Source organism: Parambassis ranga, chromosome 5 (assembly GCF_900634625.1).
Source record: "Parambassis ranga chromosome 5, fParRan2.1, whole genome shotgun sequence".
Classification (NCBI taxonomy): domain Eukaryota; kingdom Metazoa; phylum Chordata; class Actinopteri; family Ambassidae; genus Parambassis; species Parambassis ranga.
Window position 1 is genome coordinate 25,881,295 of NC_041026.1, and position 20,089 is coordinate 25,901,383.

The 20,089-nt window shown below is 40.9% G+C and overlaps 1 protein-coding gene across 1 annotated transcript in view; it reads left to right on the forward strand.

Annotated features, from left to right (window-relative positions):
* The window catches only part of cdh4 (cadherin 4, type 1, R-cadherin (retinal)), a 169,623-nt gene that overhangs the window by 116,682 nt on the left and 32,852 nt on the right, over nucleotides 1-20,089 (forward strand). The window contains exons 4-5 of the mRNA XM_028405984.1: nucleotides 1,346-1,528; nucleotides 15,490-15,645. Coding sequence (XP_028261785.1) covers nucleotides 1,346-1,528; nucleotides 15,490-15,645 — 339 coding nt within the window. The remainder of the gene's footprint in view (nucleotides 1-1,345; nucleotides 1,529-15,489; nucleotides 15,646-20,089) is intronic.

Below are 20,089 nucleotides of genomic sequence, written 5' to 3' on the forward strand. Positions count from 1 at the left end.
TTCCCCCGCGCCAGTTGATACCTGTGAGTGTTTTGCATGAGTGAAGCTGGAACAAGAGCTATCTTATCTGGGAAACACATCTGGTCCCCTCTTTCTGTCCTCTAACCCCTCCTCCCACTCTGCCCCCTCTATGCTGCGCTCCTGCCCTGACTGCCCAGAGACCTGCAGTGAGCCTGCAGTTCTCTGAGCTGTGAATGTGCAAGGAGTTAAAACAAAAGATGTAAATGATTCACTGCGTAAGCTTGGGTGTCTCTTACAGTTAGCCCCTCTCACAGGCAAAGCAGGTGTATATTGATAGGATGAACTTGCTGGCCTGTGTTTGGCATACTATCGTGTGTGCACGTGCCCGTGTGAGTGCCTTGTGTGTGTTCCAGATGGGACGAGCGGGAAGATTTTCATTGTGCTTCAGGTGACAGCAGCACAGTGCCAGTGAACATGTGTATGTGTGTGCAGGGTGCAGGAACAACAATAGGATTAGGTGGATTACAGAAATACAACCATCTTACACAGGAGGACACCGCAGAGGAATCAGAGGAAAAACACTCAGTCTTTTACACACCCTTCTAACCCTTATTTCACCAGGAACCATGAGTAATTCACAAACTTCTCTCGGCAGCTATAGCTGGGGGAGTCAGTGCTGGGGCCTAGGGGGCTGTATACACCCATACATTCCCATACAGTAATGTTCAGAGGTGCTGGAACATCAAAAACAAGAACATACATAAAAAAACAATGACTTAAAGACATACTATTCATGCTTTCAGCACTCCTTGAGGAAGGTCTTATCTTGCTCTATGGATAAAGGGGTGGATAAGGTTGGCTGCTCTTATAATAACATGTCATCATTTCCTGTTTTATTTAATAAAGATTGTCACAGTGTTTTCAGTCTTCAGCATGGATGGAAAGGACAGGAATGGGAGGAATAATGTTGTCAATCTGAAAAATCTGTGCAGAGATGTAGACAAAGCACAGCACCTCTATGGACAAAACCCAGCCATGTAGCCTGGGGGGAGTCTCACTTTCATAGACAGAAGCTGTGGGCTTAGGCTGGCTCAGGTGTCCTGCCACAGGCCTCAAGAAATGTGAAGCTGGAACAATGTTAAAAATGTTTATTTATACTTCTTTGTGCTCACCCCTGTCAGTCTCCTGAAATTGGTTATTGTTATCATGACAAGCCGTAATTTACTTTCAATTCCAGCAAAGGGAAGACTTATCATTTTGCAGAATGTTATAGATTCATCTTCCAGTCACAGCAAAACATATTCTTCAAATGGTAACAAAGTTTCATCCATACAAGATGTGGCATGATATAATATACAGTGTATATGCCATTTTCTTTTTTCAGATGGGCATTGAAGAAATGCTGTCTAGAGTGTGGGACTCCCAACCCAGAGTTATCAAGTTTCCTCGAAGACATCAGAGAGGCTCTTCTATCAATGGGCTGAGGCGACAGAAGAGAGACTGGGTCATCCCACCTATCAATGTGCCAGAAAACTCCAGAGGACCCTTCCCTCACATGCTTGTCAGAGTGAGTGACAGTCTTTGTAATTCCAGCAAATACTACACTTTGCCTGAAGTGGAATATCTTTGAGTTGCACCACAACACTAAAATCGAAAGAACAGCGAGCACCCATATATTACATTCTCGGGCCAAGTGTGAGAGAGAGAGTAGTGGGGAACACACTGTAATATCTCTTCCAATCTTCATGAGGCCAACGTGACTCAACATTCTGGTATTTTCTATCATGCACACGCAGCAGGTGAAAAGTGCTGCTCTTGTCTCTGATTTAAGTCATGATGCCAGGTGATTTGTCTGCTGTGCCTCTGGGTTACACAGACAGGTAAAGAAGAAACCATCCTTGACAGATTTGCACTTTGTCTGTTCTCAGAAGAACACACCCTCAGTAGGATTTCTAAACCCTTAATATACATAGTGGACTTAGCACATAGTAAATTATTTATTTACACTGATGATTGCAACATTCACATTGTTTTAAAGTTGAGGAAGGCCAAATACTTTTAGAAGATAAAGGCTTGTTAGATGAAATGCTTTTGAGTTAGCAAGCTGTAAGAAACCTTGAATTTTATGGGTGCTAAAGAAAATATATTAGTGGAGGTACATGTAGTACATTCACAGTTTTTTTACATAAATATAGTATGTGCACAGGATGACTTGTGCAAGGAAATTACAATTTTTATAACTTTTTTATTTTATCTATTAGGGAGGCCGAAATGCAATCATAGAGTGTTATTTGGCACCATAATACTGTACACAACATACTGTAGAGCACAAGAACAGAATGTAACACAAATATAACAGTTAAAACGACAATTTACTACAAAAATCTAGGAGATGTTTTATGTCTGGAAAATTCTGAAATGTATAGCAACGTACCCATGCTATAATGCCATAGAGGGCGTTCGACCATGTAGGTTCATGTGTCTTTGTTAAAACATTTATCTGGCCTGGTGTGTATAAATGATTCAGTCTTTCCACAGAGCAGGAAAAAAAGGTCCTTAAACAATGGACCTTCCATCTTTAAGCATGGATGCACTATTTCTACACATAGTCTTTGTCAGAAAATGTTAGAATACAGTCTGATTTTAGTTTTCAATTTCCAGCTGAGTTTGTGGTAGATGAGAACACAAGGACACCAAAATTAAGAGAATTAAGAAAAAGCATACGTTTCCACTTATCTCAGACTGTGATGTGGAATATTCATAATTATTCATTAAGCATTCTTTTTTATAGACGTAGCTCTGATCTAAAAAAAAAAAAAAAATCCAGTTTGGCTTTTAAAAAAATTAGACCACTGTTTTCATAATCGAAAACAATTCTTGATAAAAAAAATCCAAAGCAAGTTTCTCATGGAGGTGTCACACACTCTGCTGCTACTCTAATCTCTCCTCACTGACTGCCTCTTATCAGTCTCCCACACAGACATCCAGCTTTTTGCCGGCATTTCTGACACACACAAATAGATGCACTCACACTGACACACATACACACAAAGTCCCTTACGCTCATTTGTACAGCAAGGCTTACACTCCCGGATTACGGAAATCGCCTTTCACCAGTGTGTCGGCAAGAGGGCAGATTTCTTACCAAAGCAGGGAAACACTCCCCCCCTCACAAACACATACAAAGTGGGGCCGTGGAGTGTCATGGGAGGCACCAGATTGTGCTGCCCTGCTGGAAAAACGGACCCTGCTTTATCCCCTTTTCATGTCGGCTGTTGCATGGTTGGATTAGACCTCAAGGGTTTCCTTCATGTGTGTGGCCATGTCAGCTTTGAGGTGGGATGAGTGACAATGTGAGTGCGTGTTTCGGAGACCTCTATCAGATAGCATAATATGAATGTATAGGTGTGCCTCAGCAAAGCAGTGCACCATGGGTCATGTGACTGTTTTTTTCTCTGTCCCCGACTCCTCTCTACAAAACAAGTCAGCATTCTGACAGGCAGCTGAAGAAAGCAGCTGTGGGGATTCCTTGTTTTATCTTGCTGCTCTCAGAAGTGGCCAAGAACAACCTTTAAAGCATACACACTTGGTTTCAGAACACATCAATTCTTGGAGTTTTCTTTGCTTGTGTTTCTACACTCATGCCTTCACATAAGCAGGTTCATCAGGTTTGAAAAAAACAATTAACCCTCATGGTGTAATTACCACTTTGCAGCCATCAAATGGTGCAAATAACATGCCCACAGAGGTGTGTGGTGGGCTTTACTTTGATTCCGTGAGAAAGAAGAAGGAACTGGCAGCTTGACACACGGTCTAATGTAGCTCTGCTGCGCTAAGATTAAGCCCTGTTAGATGGACTGATCTAATCACACATATAAAGAAAAGTCCTTGCTGATTTAAGTGGAAATAATTATATTGTAGCAGTCATTTATTCCTACATTTACAGCCTTTTTTCTGGTATTCAGGTTGTGCTTCACATCATTCTTACTTTGCCATTTTCCAAGCTTAGATTGCATTACACTGCTTATGTTTCTGAAAGCTACTTTCCCTTCATTGTAACAAAGGCAAAAAATACTGTCTTTCCTCATACTCACACGACCATGTGCAAGAGATCTATTTCACTGCAGGCCATATTTACCTTGACATGTGCAGTTCAGTCATGAAGAACCACAAGTGGTGCTGCTTTGATGGCATTGATTTACCATTGTGCTCAAATGGAATATGCTTCCGAGCTTTCGCTGTCAAATTATTTGACATGACAGATGTAAGTGCAGTGGAAATTGAGAGATTGAAAACAGCTTGAGTTAAATGGATACTAAGGCAGATAGTATGGACTACACATTTTTTTTCTGAATCACAGTGAGGGTGTGAGGTGAAGAACAGAGAAAGGGGGCCTGACTGAGATCGGAAAAATGAAGAATAGAAAAAATGGAATGTCTTTGGAGAGTGCTGTAAATCTGCAGGGTGAGGGAGGCCAACATTAGTTTCAGGCCATTTGTGGCATTCTCATCTCAACCGTCTCCTGCAGCACCTACACTGTTGCCAATGAGGCAAAACTGATGGAAGGCAGTCTGAATATAGGGGAGAATAGATCCTCTTTTCATTTAGACAGACATCAAACACTGGCTCCCTCCCTGACCCACAGTCAGGACGAGGAAATGAACAATGAGCTGGAAATAATTGAGCACATTGCGGACAGTTATTTTGATATTATGTGCAAGAGCCAAGAGAAATGTGCGCATATGCAAAATTCTATACCCTCACTATAGAACTAAGGGAGACTGTGGCGATACAGCCTTTATCATACACATTGTTGTAGGAAAATTAAGGTCTCAGCTGAACCAGCAGTGCTTCACAGTATGATTTGGTTTACTACATTATTTAGAATTGGCCATTATAACAGCGGCTAATGTAACTTGGTGCGGTATACGTGTCACAGCCAGAACAATGGCAGACTCCTCATTTAGTTGGATCTTATCAGAGGCAAACAGAAGCACAAAAACAAATGGCCTTGGCTAAAAGAAACTTTCTACTCTTTGACGGATTAAAGCTCCACTTTTACTTTAGAAACAAAAAGATTTTTTTTCTGTTTGTGTGTGTGTGTGGGGGGGGGGGGGGGTTGCAGTTAGCTTAGTTATAATGGCATTGTAATGTCTGCAGAGTTGTTTGCTCTGTACTCAAAATGAAAACACAGTGGTTTATTTACAACCTCATATTGTTCAGCGTGTTTCATTACAGCTCATAATGAGTTTGTAATATGATTTTTGAATCTGCTTGTTTTGTCAACACTTTTATTACATCCCCTGTGCATTGAAATACATCATATCCACTGTATCTACTTTGTTTGTGTTTGTCTGGGTGTGCTTCAACCAACACTCATGTGCATGATTTAGTGGGCCCAAACAAAAGCTTATGTATTGTATTTATTCATGAATCAATTTATCTAAATTTAACCCATGACAGAATTCTTCACCCAAAAAAAGTGGTTTTCACATGAATTCCTTTTCCTCCCTGCAGCTACAGTTTCTAGATAGAAAGCACTTATACTCATGTCCTTTTACGTCTTAGGGAGCAAGAGAGGAAAAGTGTAGGAAGAACAACAGGAAAAAAAAACATCTTTTCAAACCATTCATTCACCTCCCAGGCACGTACAATTGCTGAACTAGTGCACAAAACAACTATCTGCTCAAAATAATCATATGTCTGGTACCATTTAATTGATTGGCAGGGAGCTGCAAGATATTCATTGGCCATCCTGAACTTCAGCAGTTGTATAGCCAAGGGCTGTAATTTAATTTTTTTCCTTTTTGTTATCACTTTTGGCACCTTGCATTAGGACAGTGCTAACAGGACTCGTCGGCTTACCCCAGGTTACACTGATTAGGTGAAAAAGAAATTAGTGTCAGGAGAGAATTTACTTCTTCACAGTGTGGGAGGGGATGTAATTCTCAGTAAGTCTCAGATGTGGCACAGTTTTGTAATTTTACTCTAAAAAAATATAGAGCTTAATTGGTTTTAAGCTCTTTATAAGCTGCAGGGGTACAATATTTTGGTTCCTTGAGTTGCAGTATAGGTCACGTTATCTGTGTCTGTGTTACAATTCAACCCATCACATCACAGCATTAAACTGTAAAGATAAATGTCACGTCAAAGATTTGAAATATCTCCAAATATCTGCTCATGCTTTATTTCTCAAGTCTGCAGCGTCTGTCTGTGGTACGATTTCAGCTTCACTTTTTAGCTTCTAGGAGCAAGCAGAGTTTGTTGACATGTCTGTCTCTCTGGTTTAAATCAGGACACCCCTCACTCCCTTTTCCCCTGACGCCTTCCTTAGAATGCGTCCCAGAATCCAAGAGTTTCTTGGTGCTGAATCACCCACGATAACAACGCAGTCTCCAGGAATAAAGTTCCCTTTAATCTCATTCCACATACGTTTTACTTCTTCATGATGAGGGAGCACTGTCTAAGCTACCTCCTCTGAAAGATCTGCCAACATTTTTCAGTCTGTGCCATCTTCCTCCAGAGCAGTCCTCTTGGAGCAGTCCTGAAAGCAGGATGCAGTTTTTAGCTCAAGTAAATGATTAAAAAGTTTCAAAGCAGTTCATGTCATCTATTATAGTTGTGTCAACTTGCTACTTAAACTTTATTTAGATTTTATGACAGAAAAAATGTTTAGCTTTGCTTTTGAATTTCTTCTTTGTACTTTGTCACTGTAGTAAGCACAGAAAAGAAACATTAATGCAATGCAAATCTATATTTATAGCAATATTAAAACAATTAAATTCAGTTCAGTTCAATAAGATTTTATTCATTTAGCATATTTTACAATCAAAATAGTTTCTGGGTGCTTTACAGAAACTAAAAACCTGACCCAGAACAAGCTTTTAAAGTGACAGTGTCTAAGCTGTAGACACAGACAGTCCATGCTGGCACGTTTTGTGTTGGGTTCTCTAAAGGCCGTTCTCATGCTTATGGATTGATTCCAGGAACACACCTGATTTGTTTTCATTCTGTAAACAGCCATGGCTGTCATTATGTCAGTGTTCTGTTTCACACTTGACCAAGGAGTCAATTAATAGATGATGCGATAATCACACTGTCTTTGTCACTCTCCTACCAGATGTAGGTGAAATGTATGAATCAGCCTCTGAGGACCGTTTAGTCAAGCCAGACTTGGTGAGGATTTTAAAAACAAAAATCTCCCACGGCGTAAAAAGGGCGTTTGTGTGTCAGCATTTATGCTCATTTCCTTTTATCCTCCTGCCTCTGTCTGTGAGGGTATGTGTGTGTCTCTAGATGTTGTCTGTGTGTTGCAGTTAAATTGTGTATGTGTCTGTCATTCTCAGCATCCCCAGTCGGACAATTAGAAGGTGACAGTCCCATTAGAGCCAGCCCAGTAGTACAAAAGCTGAGTGCTGTTGTGAGTGACACAGAGCTCAGCTTTTCACTAAATAACTGTCAGTCTGCCCTCGTACACTCTGACCCCTCTGGCAGCCTCCCTCTGAGCCACTCGAACTCCCCTCTGGACGCTCATTGGCAGCCTTGGCAGCTCCCTGAGCCAAGCATGGTCCTCCTTTCAAGCCTGGCCTCTAACTGATTGGTTGGACGCTGCTTGCCTTAGGCATGCCAGAAGGGCTTTCAACTGGCCTCAGGGTGCTGCTGATTGGCCAGGCTGTCACAGCCGCATGTCTCCTATGGGAGCATGTTGGGTTGAGGGATGCAATTTGACAATGGAAGCAGGTGGAGAGGAAAAGTGCAAGAATAGCAGAAAGCTCCTCACTGCTCCCTCCCTCCATCTGCAACTCCTTCTCCAATTGCTGTCTCTTTATGCTCTGCTTTGCTCTTGCCTATTTAGCCAACCTTCCATCAGCCATCCATGGCTTCATTTGTAATTATCTTGTGGGATATTTCTGTGTGTAATACAGTTTACCTATCATCCTTGTTTTGGAAAGCTTTGTGTAGAGCAGGAGAAGAGAGGCTATTTAACGAGTTGAGTCTCTCCAGGGGTCTGGAGACTGTTTGGGCGGGGAAGACGAGTACGTCGCCCTCTGCCTCCTCCATTCCCATCGCTGAATTAGGGAATGTGCCGTTCTTTTTGAGGCAGACAGAAAGGCTGTATTGGCTCTATTCTTCGCCCAAGCTGTGAATCAGGGAATTAATGCCATTGTTAATGCAGAGAGACCGCTGGTATATTTTAACAGGATTCCTGCTTCTTGCAAGGCTCGTCTAAATTGCCTAGCTAATGCCATAATTGGGTTTGTGAGTCACTTCTTAACTTCCATTAATATTTGTTCTCCCTCTAATTGCCCCTTTTTCCAATCTTACATTTCATTCCTCTGTCTGGCTAATGGTCTGAGGTGGAGGCAGTGATGTGCGCCTGAAGAGAGCATCTAATCTATTTTTGAGCAGGTACAAAATGTTCAAGCTGTGGGACTTCTTTTCTCTTTTCTGGGTTATGATGAATGACATGCAGAATGGAGAAGGGAGGCTATTTGAGTTTAGGAGATGTAAGGAAAGTTCACAGTCAAAATATAACAAAACACTCCCACAACCATGATCATGTGCGCTAAGGATATAAAATAAATATCTCTCCTCCAAAGACATCTTGTCTGTTTTTAAAAGAGTACTGAACTGTTTCATTTCAGGGTTATTTATTGGATATGCTGCCTGCATCCAGGGTGCTTTGTGCTCTTCATTAAAAAGACATATTATTTGACAATACCTCTGCCTTTTCTGAGGTTTTCCTATAAGCTTTTTTTTCCCTCTTTTCACACTATAACTGGATTGTCTTTTCTTTTTCATACATCACATTAAAAGAGTTCCTCCAGAGGGAGAAAAACATCACTCCCCAAAAGACTTCAGCTTTGTTTCCTTAAATCGCAGACAAAAAAATTCTATTATCTTTAAATCTGAATGCGCTTCACAGAATTATTTCCTCAGGAAACCTTAGGAACTGAAGGGATTCAATTCAATTGACCTTGTTAGAAAGGGGAGAAGAATGGCTGAATAACCGTGTCAGTACCGGAGCAGACAAACCTTCCTCAGGTGGCGGCTCTTGCTCGTTTGTATTGATGGAACTCTCACTGTTTCCTTCCCAGTGGGAGACATGGGAGGCGAGTAAGAGACAGAAAGAGATAGACAAACTGATATGGCAGCACAAATACAGACTGAACAGCACACCAAATGAAAAGGAGGCTATATAAGCCAAAAAACATATTCCTGAGCTGTGTGGAGCTTGGTTCATTTCCCATTCAGTTTCCGATCCATAATGGACTCGCCTGCCTGTGTGCTGTTCTTTATGAGTATCAGGGATAACTGTGTGCGATGGCTGTCAGCAGCTCTTACTTGAGAGATATTAAACCTGAGCTCCCCGCAGCTTCTCCCTCGCAGATCTCCTATGTGACTATTTTTAAAACCATCCGCACCATTCCCTTCTCACGACGCCACTAAACTGACAGGTTTTACCCCCTTTTACCGCCACTCTAAGAGTGTGAAGTTGTTATTGTATTTTACAGGAAGGAAAGTTTGAAGGCTGGCAAAAACTTGAGGTCCCACATTTTCCCTAATTGGAAATTTTGTTTCCATTTTGTCAGCCCATCTCTCTGTTTCTTTCATCCTCTCCCTTCTTATTTCCGCCTATGTCATTTTGTCAGATGTTTGTGTGGATGGCCTATCAGACTATTTGAATTCCTCTTCCCCATCAAAAGCAGGGCACATCAGCTTTGAAGAGTGACAAGCACGCAGCAGGAGGGATCAAAGCAATGCAAAACTGAAATTTAAGAGGAAGTTAAAAAGCATGTAGTTTTGCCATTTCCCTCATGTTCAACAAAGAGAAAACAGATACTGTATAACAGCAGGGAAAGATGAGACATTATCAAACGCAGCAATTTTCATAGAAGCCTGTGTAGTTTGCTGATTCGCAGATGCTTTTGATAATACTGTTTAACATAGTGTTTCACCTATTTGGAGAAACTTGTATTAGCAACCATTCCAGCATCCCAACGGGTGCTAAGGTTCTCTTGTCAGATCAGAATATTTTAACCCCTACAGTGACACCGAAGGCAGACTACTCAAGGTAGAAAAGGCTGTCTATTCCAGCATGGCAGTGTCATTTTCTTTCTTTAAAACCACTCACTGAGGTGCCAGACCTGCTATGAATCTGCTTTGGGAAAAAAAATCCCAGTAAAAGCATATTTTAAAAGCCTTAAATAGCTTGCCAGCCCTTCCCCAATTCGACAGGTAGCAGCGATAAAGGGATAGTAAATAGAAATTATACATATGAGCTAGCTGCCGAAATTACTGGAAATCCACCTTAGCTAAGGGAAATTTGAGGCAGGCAGTAATAGAGCAAATTAGATTTGGTTATGTCTAAAACACTGTTAAATGTCAAAAATCATCAGATTGTTTTCTGCTTGCACTAAATGATCAGTACAATACATGATGAGTTGGCCATCAGCTCCTTAAACAGAATAGATAATCCTGACTTGTAGCAGTTTCCGTTTTAACCAGTAAAAAGATTCAGAATCATGTCACCACCACTGAATGACAATTACATCTTATGTGCATGTGAGCCTGTAAACTAATGATGCCGACTTCAGTGTATGAGGCATGCAGTCAGCAAGTATGTTCTATTAAAGGCATCCGGGTTTGGCAGAAACTGTCTTGGTTGACAGCTCAGTCATAGCATGTCTATGCCCGGGCTGGCATCATTTCCTCCCATAATGCATCTCAGCATGCTAATACTATCATCTTGGCTTTAAGTATTTATCTTCTACATATTAACCATCCTTCCAACTTTATCTGTAATAACTGCTGTGTGGTAGGTGTTTTACTTGTATTTTACTTGTGGCACCATCAGTGACATTTATTCAGACCCAGCAATATAAATAGATGACATTAAAGTGTTTGTCACTCTTTCTTTTGTTCTTACACTTTCAATATTAAATCATATATTAAATGTATCTGTACAGGGTGATAAGGAGTCAGAATATAATGACAAGAGCTCAAATTAAATAAAGCCTAACGACAGACAAAAGAAATGAAGCAAATCACAGGATGTCACCAGAACAAAACAAGAGACTCAGAAACATACTGTATACACTCGCACATAAGATGCCCCACAATATTTAAAAGGATTTCTTTTCTTTTCTTTTCTTTTTTTTTTGGGGGGGGGGGGTTCTGTCTATTCCAACTATAAGCCATGCTATGCTTTTGAGATATAGCAAAAATCAAGACATGTACACTAATTAATAATGAGCTTCTCTTCAGCTCTGTACATGCAGTCTCTGCATGTTTTACATGGGTTTATAAGGAAGTGGGAGGAGGTGTTGCCTGTGTGGGAAGAAAATGAATGCAACAGATAATCTTTATGTATATCTCTACAGTATTTATCGTTATATTATGTTGCTCCTTAACCTTTGACAACAGAAACAACCAGGGTTCACACACACACACAAAACTAAGCAACTCTGACCATCATGAATTAAAATGTAGAAGGGGCTGTAGGTCTGTCTGTACTTTAAACTGTAAAGTACCTGCAGCAACTGTCAGCAAAAAAAACATGTATTGGGCTCTTTATAGCTGGTGTTTGTTTGTTCAGTCTGGGGCAGTGCAACATAGCACATTCCTGAGTACATATGAAGTGCTCATTCTAAGTTAACGATTTGTTGTTATAAATGCTGGAGCCTATCCCAGCTCCACATAAAATCAATAAAACATAATGTGTGTGAACAGGTAGTGAGTTCCACAGTTTGGGGGTCCTAGCCCCCATTGTGACCATTTTGATGGGTGAAACGGAAAGGTCCTAAGTATGCACATTTTTAAACTACTCTGATGTCACATTAGGCATTTGATCAATTAAAAGATGTGATCATCAGTAGCAACAACATGCAGCATTGTCCTCCTGATAATAGTGTAGGTGAATGTTTTATCTGTGGGTGGGGGCATTTGATGTGCCCCAAAGGCATAGTGAGGTGACTGAGTCCATAAAGTGCTTTAAAATAAAGCGAGTGAGAGAGAGGGTGGTGGATGTGTGTGAAACCAGAGGACTAAAACACAGGCCCAAACCATCAAGTGCAGATGAGACATAAAAGAAGCTATCAAAGAGTGTAAACCACAGATTCCCATTATTGTGTGACATTAGCCCATAGCGTACAGTAACCCTTAATGATCTCATGGGCGCCTGCAGCACACTGTCCTTTAATGACTTCCTGGTTGAAGGATAGTTATTTCCTGGCAGCAAAATGCAAGGAAAGAGAAGTACGGCTGATGCTTTGTTCATTTTGCTACAGATAAGTTAAGACACGGAGTAAATGGATGAAACGCAGAATCCCACACATAAACACTGATTCTGTTTATGTATGCATCAAACTATGCAGATAGGCCGCTCATACAGGGTTGGATCAATTAAAAGAAATTTGGACAGACTGAATCTTCACAGTGGGCTAATTAGGCAACCAGCAGCTACACTCAACAAATGGAAATGTATCCTTTCTATTCCATTTCCTTATGTTTGTGTGCCTCGTGTCACCCCAAGGAGTTTTAGCATGATACTAATTCTTTATCTAATTTCTCCCAAATACCCATTGCCTCTCTCCTCGTGTCTTCCTGCCTCCATCCAGCTCCATCTGATAGTTCGTCCCACAGGATCCCAGCAGTTGTCAGTAATCAAGGAAATCACTTTCAAAGAGCTACAAATAGGTCACTTATCTGATGTCTGGTCTGATCTGACGGAGACAGACAGCCAGTTAAGTCCTCTGCATCTGCCTTCTCTTGCTATTTTTAGTGTGATTAGTAGCCGTTCTATTTGCTGGAAGGTACAGAGGAATTAAAGTTAGTGATAGATGAAGAAAGAGAGAGAGATTGAGAGGAGAACAAAAATCCTAGCATTAGCATTCTATTCAAATAGCTCAATTGAGCAGTTGTCACTCATGGGATTCCCAGGACTCCACGAAGCTGTGCTTCTTCATTTATTCAATTTATTGATATAAAGACTCTTCATTAAGAGACACCAGTGAATGTGACATCTGGTCCCAGGTGGCCTCGATGTGGAATGTTAAGCAGGCATAGAAGCAGAGTCCATATGACGTGTTAGAGCTCCTTTGTCTTCTCTTGGGGCTATTATACCGATGTGCCAGCTATACACGGTCAGATCTGAAGTTCCAACAAGAAGACAGATTGCACAGAAAAACACTTTCACACACACACACTCAGCAATGCAGCTGTGCCCATGTCTGCATGCAGAATCACAGAACCATGTCAGGTGAAAATTTCATAAGTATGTTTCCCACATGACGGCCTTGTGAATTATTGAACTGAGCTGGTCCTTTTGATCCATGCATTGGTGCGCGCACAGAGAATCTCTTACCTGTCAAACACTTCACTAAACACACATACATAGATACAAGCTGCCTCTTATGTGCCCAGGAAATATTTATGTTAAAAAAAAGTAGATGCAAGGTTCTTCTTCTTCTTCTTTTATTATTTGTATATCCCTGCAGCTTGAGCAGATGTGATTCTTTGTGGTTTGCCTCAGTTCTTTTCTTCTGTGTGTGAACAGCGAGTCCTTAACATGTTTGTCTCCTTCACAGATAAAACAGAGGATTTCTCAGGCACGTTTTCATTACTGAAATGCATAATCCGTCTGTTCTGCTCCACATTATCTATCAGTATCCAGATGACACTGGTGATGAGGGCGAATGATCAAATTATGTTATTTTTTTATGCTGTAATTTCATCCCAGTTTGATTGGCAGATGGTGGGTGTTGTGAATAATAAATGTAATTACTCTTATAGTGTCAGCATCACGCCACAGTGATTACATGTGCACCAAGTAGAACAGCCTAAATGTGCTGATTGATAGAAGTTATACAATATGTATATTACGCCCATACCTGCAGGGCCCACAAATGGATCCTGTGTGAAGTGAGCTCAGGAAATGAAAATTGCAGTGTTGAAAGCTACATCAGAGTGCTGCACCGTGGGTGTGAGAGCACCATGTTGGAAATTAAGAGAGAGGGTATCATGTTCAAACAGAGAAATGTTTTATGCAGCAGCCGCCGTCACCGCTGAACGGATGAAGTAATTTCATTTTCATGCATGATCTGCAGCCTCACAAACTAGGAAAATTGCATAGGAGGGGAAGAGAAAGATAGAGAGAAAAAAGAGTCAAGCCTTCCCTTTTTCTCCATTTGACTCTGTGATTATTCCCTCTGACTTGTAACCATAGTGATGGTTCAGTGCGCAAAGTTACATACAGATAGAAACTAGTGCTGAAACACTAATAGTTGGCAGCTATCTTGATGATCAGTTGATTTGACAAAACATTTGTTCCAATGTGCAGATGCCTTTCTTGGTCTTGTGTGATAATAATAATGAGACTCTCTTTGGACAGATGTGTGTGAAGAGTCTCAGTCACCCACCTGATGGGAAAAAGCTTTAAAGGCAGCTGGACCTTTAAGACACTTTGTATGTCCTCCAGACACCCTCATCAGTTTTTACTCATTGGTGGGGACATCACGGTTTTTTAAGGTCCTCTGTGGGTTTTGCCCACCGAGATTCACATGACTCCCAAATTTTAAGTCTTTTTTGTTGTTTTGTCTTTATAAAAGAATGTTTCTATAAATAATTGATACAGAATTAACACAGACAGAATGAAACTCAGAGAGCACCCAACAAATGCCAGATCTGCCCTTGTTTATTCTACTTTTGGTCTCAGATATTATTTTAAATATTTTAATTACAGGATATTTTCTAAATCATATGTCCTTTTTCTCTTTCAAAATAATTAGTGAAAAATGCGCGGAATACCACTGCAAAATTAAACTACTCATGTTTTTACACCCATTTAGTTTTAGTGTAAGATTCCAACAAAAAAAATGCCTCCAAGGTTTTAGTCTTTTTTAAATTTAAAAAAATGGCACAAGGTGACAACTTGTATGTACCACCCAGTTAGAGTTTTATACCTGATGCCACATTAATGTCGCATTATGTGGTGAAACAGTACAACCAACAAAACCCATTCAACATCAGAGAGAAGAATGCCATGACCTTCTTTTAAAAAACTGTGAAGGTGTTGATATTTTATTGCGCTGGCAGAAGTGCCTTCAATATTAAAACCTGTTCAAAGTGAAAAATACCCTTTTAATAATCCAATCAAAAATAATACTGGACGTCAGTTTCTTCTGCTTTTTTTAAAGATCAACAGGTTAGCCAAAAAGCACCTGCCAGAAGATCTATTTTCCTTACTACTCATTGTTCAGTCCCCTGTAGGTTCAAAGTCTGAGCACAAAAGAAGGCTTGCTGTGAAAATGTTATTATCAGTGTATCTTTAAAACATCTTACATACTCTCAGATTTCATTCCAACTCTTGCTTTTACTTTACAATGTGCTTTTGACAATTTATGTCACATATTCGGCTCTGAACATTTTGTACTTTCTGTTGCAAGTGAAGAAAAAGCCTTAAAAGCCTGCACTTAAAAAAAACACATTTTCCTCTCTGTTGAACTTGTTTCTCTTGGTTTTCCTCAGATCCGCTCGGATCAGGATAAGGATGTTGGCATCCGCTACAGCATCACTGGAGCAGGCGCTGATCAGCCCCCAAGTGGGATCTACAACATAGACCCCATCAGTGGCAACATGTTTGTCACCCAACCCCTGGACAGAGAGGAGAGAGCCTCCTACCATGTAAGGGAGAAATGACTGTCTGTCTTTTCTGTTTGTTTGTTTCCTTTCTAGCTCCAGCTAAATCTGTCTTATTATCTCCCAGTTATCACTGTGGAAATGAGGTTTTTTTTCCCACCGCAAACCTTTTTCATTGTTTCAACTCTAATGTTGTATTCCAAAACAAAAACACACAAGAGCACAGTCAGAAGAATTGCTGTTTTACAGTACCTTCCCCTCAGCCTCTCTAGGCCTTGACTGATGCTGAAGCCAGCCATGAAATAAAGAATGCCTCGACAAGTCTCACTGCCACTTAAGCTGCCATTGAGATTAAGGTTTGGCTGCACATAGCAGCATATGATGGATAGAAGGTGGAGTGTCTTCTAAGCTAATGAGTAGGTGCTGTTTGTATGTGTGTATGTGTGTGTGTCTGGCATGCTGATTGATAAATGATGTGTGAGGCTTTTTCCTCCCCATGCCTTCTCACTTTATGCAACTCCCACTTTTCCTTTTTTGCGCTGCGGGGCCACACATTGTTGCACACTCACCTCAGCAGCTGTGCTGTTCAGCATGGGGCAGGATGACAGCTGTACGGTTAGCCTGTATTTGGCCCATAGGATTCTCCACCACACGCACACACACAGGAAGCTGGAGGGTTGAGTTCATGACTGGCCTTCCATGGAATGCTGGGTTAAACAGCTTTTGTGGATGTGTGAATTAAATATGCATATCTCATGAGACTTGTGCTAATGCTGGGGCATCGGTTCATATACACACATTAAAGGTTTCATTTTATATTAGCGAAGACTAACACCTCCACTCGAGGTGAGTGCTGGTGTCAGACTCACAGCTCCTCTGTGCCTGTCAGCATGATAGATGGCTCTGCTGTTGATAGAGCTAATTCAAAAGCATGCTCCTGTCTTTGAGGGAAGGATGGAAGAACAGATTATTGCACACATTATTAACTCTAAAACATACATACACACTTCGTACGTGCACTGGGTATAAACAAACACAAAGCTCTAAAGGATTGTCTTCATGATTGTTGGGTGTCGGGATTCTGTGTGTGTGTTCCATTTTCCAGTTTCAGATGAGCCTCTAGTTACCTGACTTGATGCTTCAGGCTCTGGACATTGCTCTGTGTTTGTTGTCCCTTCATACCTGCTCTTACCTTCAACCAGAAAATTGGGATCAATAAAGCAGCCAGGTTATTGGTCCCTGGAAAAGGAACAGCCACTCAGTAAACAGTTCTTATTTGACACAGCGTGTAGTGAAAGCAGCATGTTAGGTTGAGGGCACTTCAAGTTGAATGCTGCTCCTGTTTAGACGCTGTGGGCCCACAGTGCTTGTGATGTGATGTATGATTTAGTGCAAGAGATCGTAGCCAGTGATTGACCCAGGGGAAATTTAGTCCACAGCTTACTTTCTTTCAACTTGACAGGAAGTTCCCAGCACTGCTGTGCTCTCATAGGCCAAACTTTGCTTGTTAGTTTTGGGTTCAAGAGAAAAGAGAGACGAGACTGCAGTTTTTGACAGACTAGCACCAGGGGGAAGTGATCTGTGAGGTGAGGAGAGTGGGTGTTAGCCTGAGCTTCAGTTTTGTAAGGCAGAGCCACTGTGAGACAGCAAGGCATGAGGAGAATTGAGCAAATATGAGATTTTTTTTTTTTTTTTTTTTTTTTCATTTTTGTTTGCATGAGTCCTTTTGTATAGGGAGAGTTTATGTTCTGTTTTACATGGATGTTAGCTAACATATACTATGACATATACTGGACATAATATGCATGTTCACCAGGCAACAAATTATTAGAAGACTTTGTGGTGATGATTTATTTATAATGGTATTGAATAGGACATAAGTCTGTAGCCATGGTGGCATCTCTGTGTGGCTTATTGTTTACTTACAGAGTGCAAACATGCAGCTGCCTGGTCATCAGTCATCCAGGTCATGGTATGTCTAATTGACCAATTGAAGGAAACTGATGGTATGATTAAAAATATATGTCGTTTATTAGTGGCAGAAGGATATGCTTAGTCATTCTTATTTGTATACCTTTTTATTCATGGTACAATGCCAGGAGTGCCTTTATGTGTCACATTTTAACCAGATCAGAGAGTTTTCCTGTTTATGACGAGAGAGCATCACATAAAAGGAGGCTGCAGGGATGGTGGTGGCACACTCATGTCACACTTTCATCCAAGAAACAGAGCAAATGTATTTTATTTGTTTATGGCTATAGGCATAAACTGTTTGTTAGCTTTTGAAAAAAAGAAAAGATTACGTTTCTATCCTATCCTTTCTACATGTGATTGTCTATGTTTCAGTAAATATGTGTAATCATTCATCAACTCTTATCAATACAGTAAAAGAATCGGAGGATCATAATTCTTAATTTCAGGGATATTAAATATCTTTACACTTTATTACCATAACTGGTCAGCATATGAAGGTAAAACAAAAGATGGCAAATAGACTTCACTGACACCAGAAAACAACAGTGTAGTTTCCCACAATATGCAGACACATTGTGTACACAGGCCACTCGTAAAGCAGCCTCTCCAACAGGGCAAGGATCAGCCACTAACCTATTTTTGTGAGTCTATTATTGACATGTAAAAGTCTAGACACTGAATATAGGACGACCCCATTTTTTCAGATGCATCTCCAAAAAAAAAAAAAATACTGTCTTATATTTGAAGCAATAGTGTACGAGAGATATGCAATAAGATTTCAGCAACAAAACAAAAAAGTGACTCATACAACAACAACAAAAAATCAAGTTTGTTATACAGTATGTGAGGTAAGAGAGTCAGTGGTGCAAATGCAAACTGTGTTTCTCCTCTGTGGTTGGTCCAGTCATGCTAAAGCTCTCCCTTCAGAATACTGATGCCACTTCACACATATATTTGCAGTCTACACGGCACACACTGGCCCTCCAGATCACATTTTCAATTCCCCCATCAAGCACACAAACACAGACGCACATAAGCAGACTCCCTAAAACACACACAGTAAGACAGATAAGAAAATATGCACACAGGCAAAAAGGGCAAAACATACAAAAACAAACTGTTTAACGCAATGACTAAAATATGCAATCATTATCACACACCAACACTGAAGCAGTCAAACATACCACAGTCACACATCCTCAGCATGTAGTGTTCACAGCTGAGAAAACAGATTGTGCTTGTTTGTTTGTTGGTCTCCTCTGAATGTTTGTTTGCTGTGAGTCAGCCAATGAAAAACTAGCATCTTGAGGATCATCAAGTGGCTAAAGAGGGCTCTTTTGATTGGCTGAGTGTGGCTCTCCAGTGTGTATTCCTCTGTTTGTCAATGTCCATGTTAATATGTATAAACATGAGCCTGAATTGGTGTTTGTGTGCGTGTGAATGCTCAAGCTGCAATGTGTTGGGGTATGGTTTGATACATCTTTGAGAGGCAGCGAAAAATGCCGACATGATTAGTTGAGCGTCTTCTGAAGGCAGGTGCCTCCATTCAATCTTACATGTCACCTCACAATACATCATGACTTCCTGTAAATAGGCTGACAGGCAGATCCTCCTCGACTCCGTGCAGACTAAAATATTTTGCTTCCAGCATGTCAGTTTTAGGCAGAATGAGAGCCCTTCTTCATTCACCACGCCAAGCTGTGATTGAATAACATTTCTGCAGAGGATATGAAATTCCAAGCAATTGAATGAGAGAAATGTAAGTCATGGCGAACAGTGCTGGTTTGGTTCCAGGGCTATTACAAAGCTTTGCGTAATGCTAGATATCATTAGTGAGGATTGGTGGGGAGAAGAGGGTGTGTAACAGCAGTGGTGGAGATTAAGACATCCCACTGCAGATGATGATTGCTTTTGTCAGTCCTCCCTGTCAGAGCCCCCACCCCCACTCCCGCCCCACACTGTCTCTTTGTGTTTTCATCTCTCATTTACTTAACACAAGATTCAGTAACTCTCCTCCCTCCTTCCTAGTCTCGCCACCTTTTTTCTGCACCACATTTTTTTACCTCTTCCTCTTTCCTCTCCCTATTCGCACACTGTGCATTGTCAAGGAACTGCTCATCACACGGAGACATCCATCCAAATGGCTGTTTTTGTCGACACAAACTGAGACAAACATACTCCCCTGAACAAAAAGAAACCACAGCTTGAGCTGCAACACCTTTCTGATATTTTTTAGGCCTCTGGCTGTGCTAACAACAAAATAGGTGTTGTTTGTGTGTCTGCAACATTTCACTACTTTGCCCCTCTCTGTGTTGTTGTGGTTGATGCCAAGAACCAACAGGATACAGAGTATTTGCCAGTTAAATGAAGTTGCCAATTAACAAAGTCAAGGTTGCACTGTGTGTTGAGTTTGTTTCGGTCCAGACACTCTGCAGAGTTTTGATATCAATCAAGCCAGCACCCCGTTGTCAAAGCTAGTTGAGCTACATTTGGAATATTCATTAAGCTCCTTTTT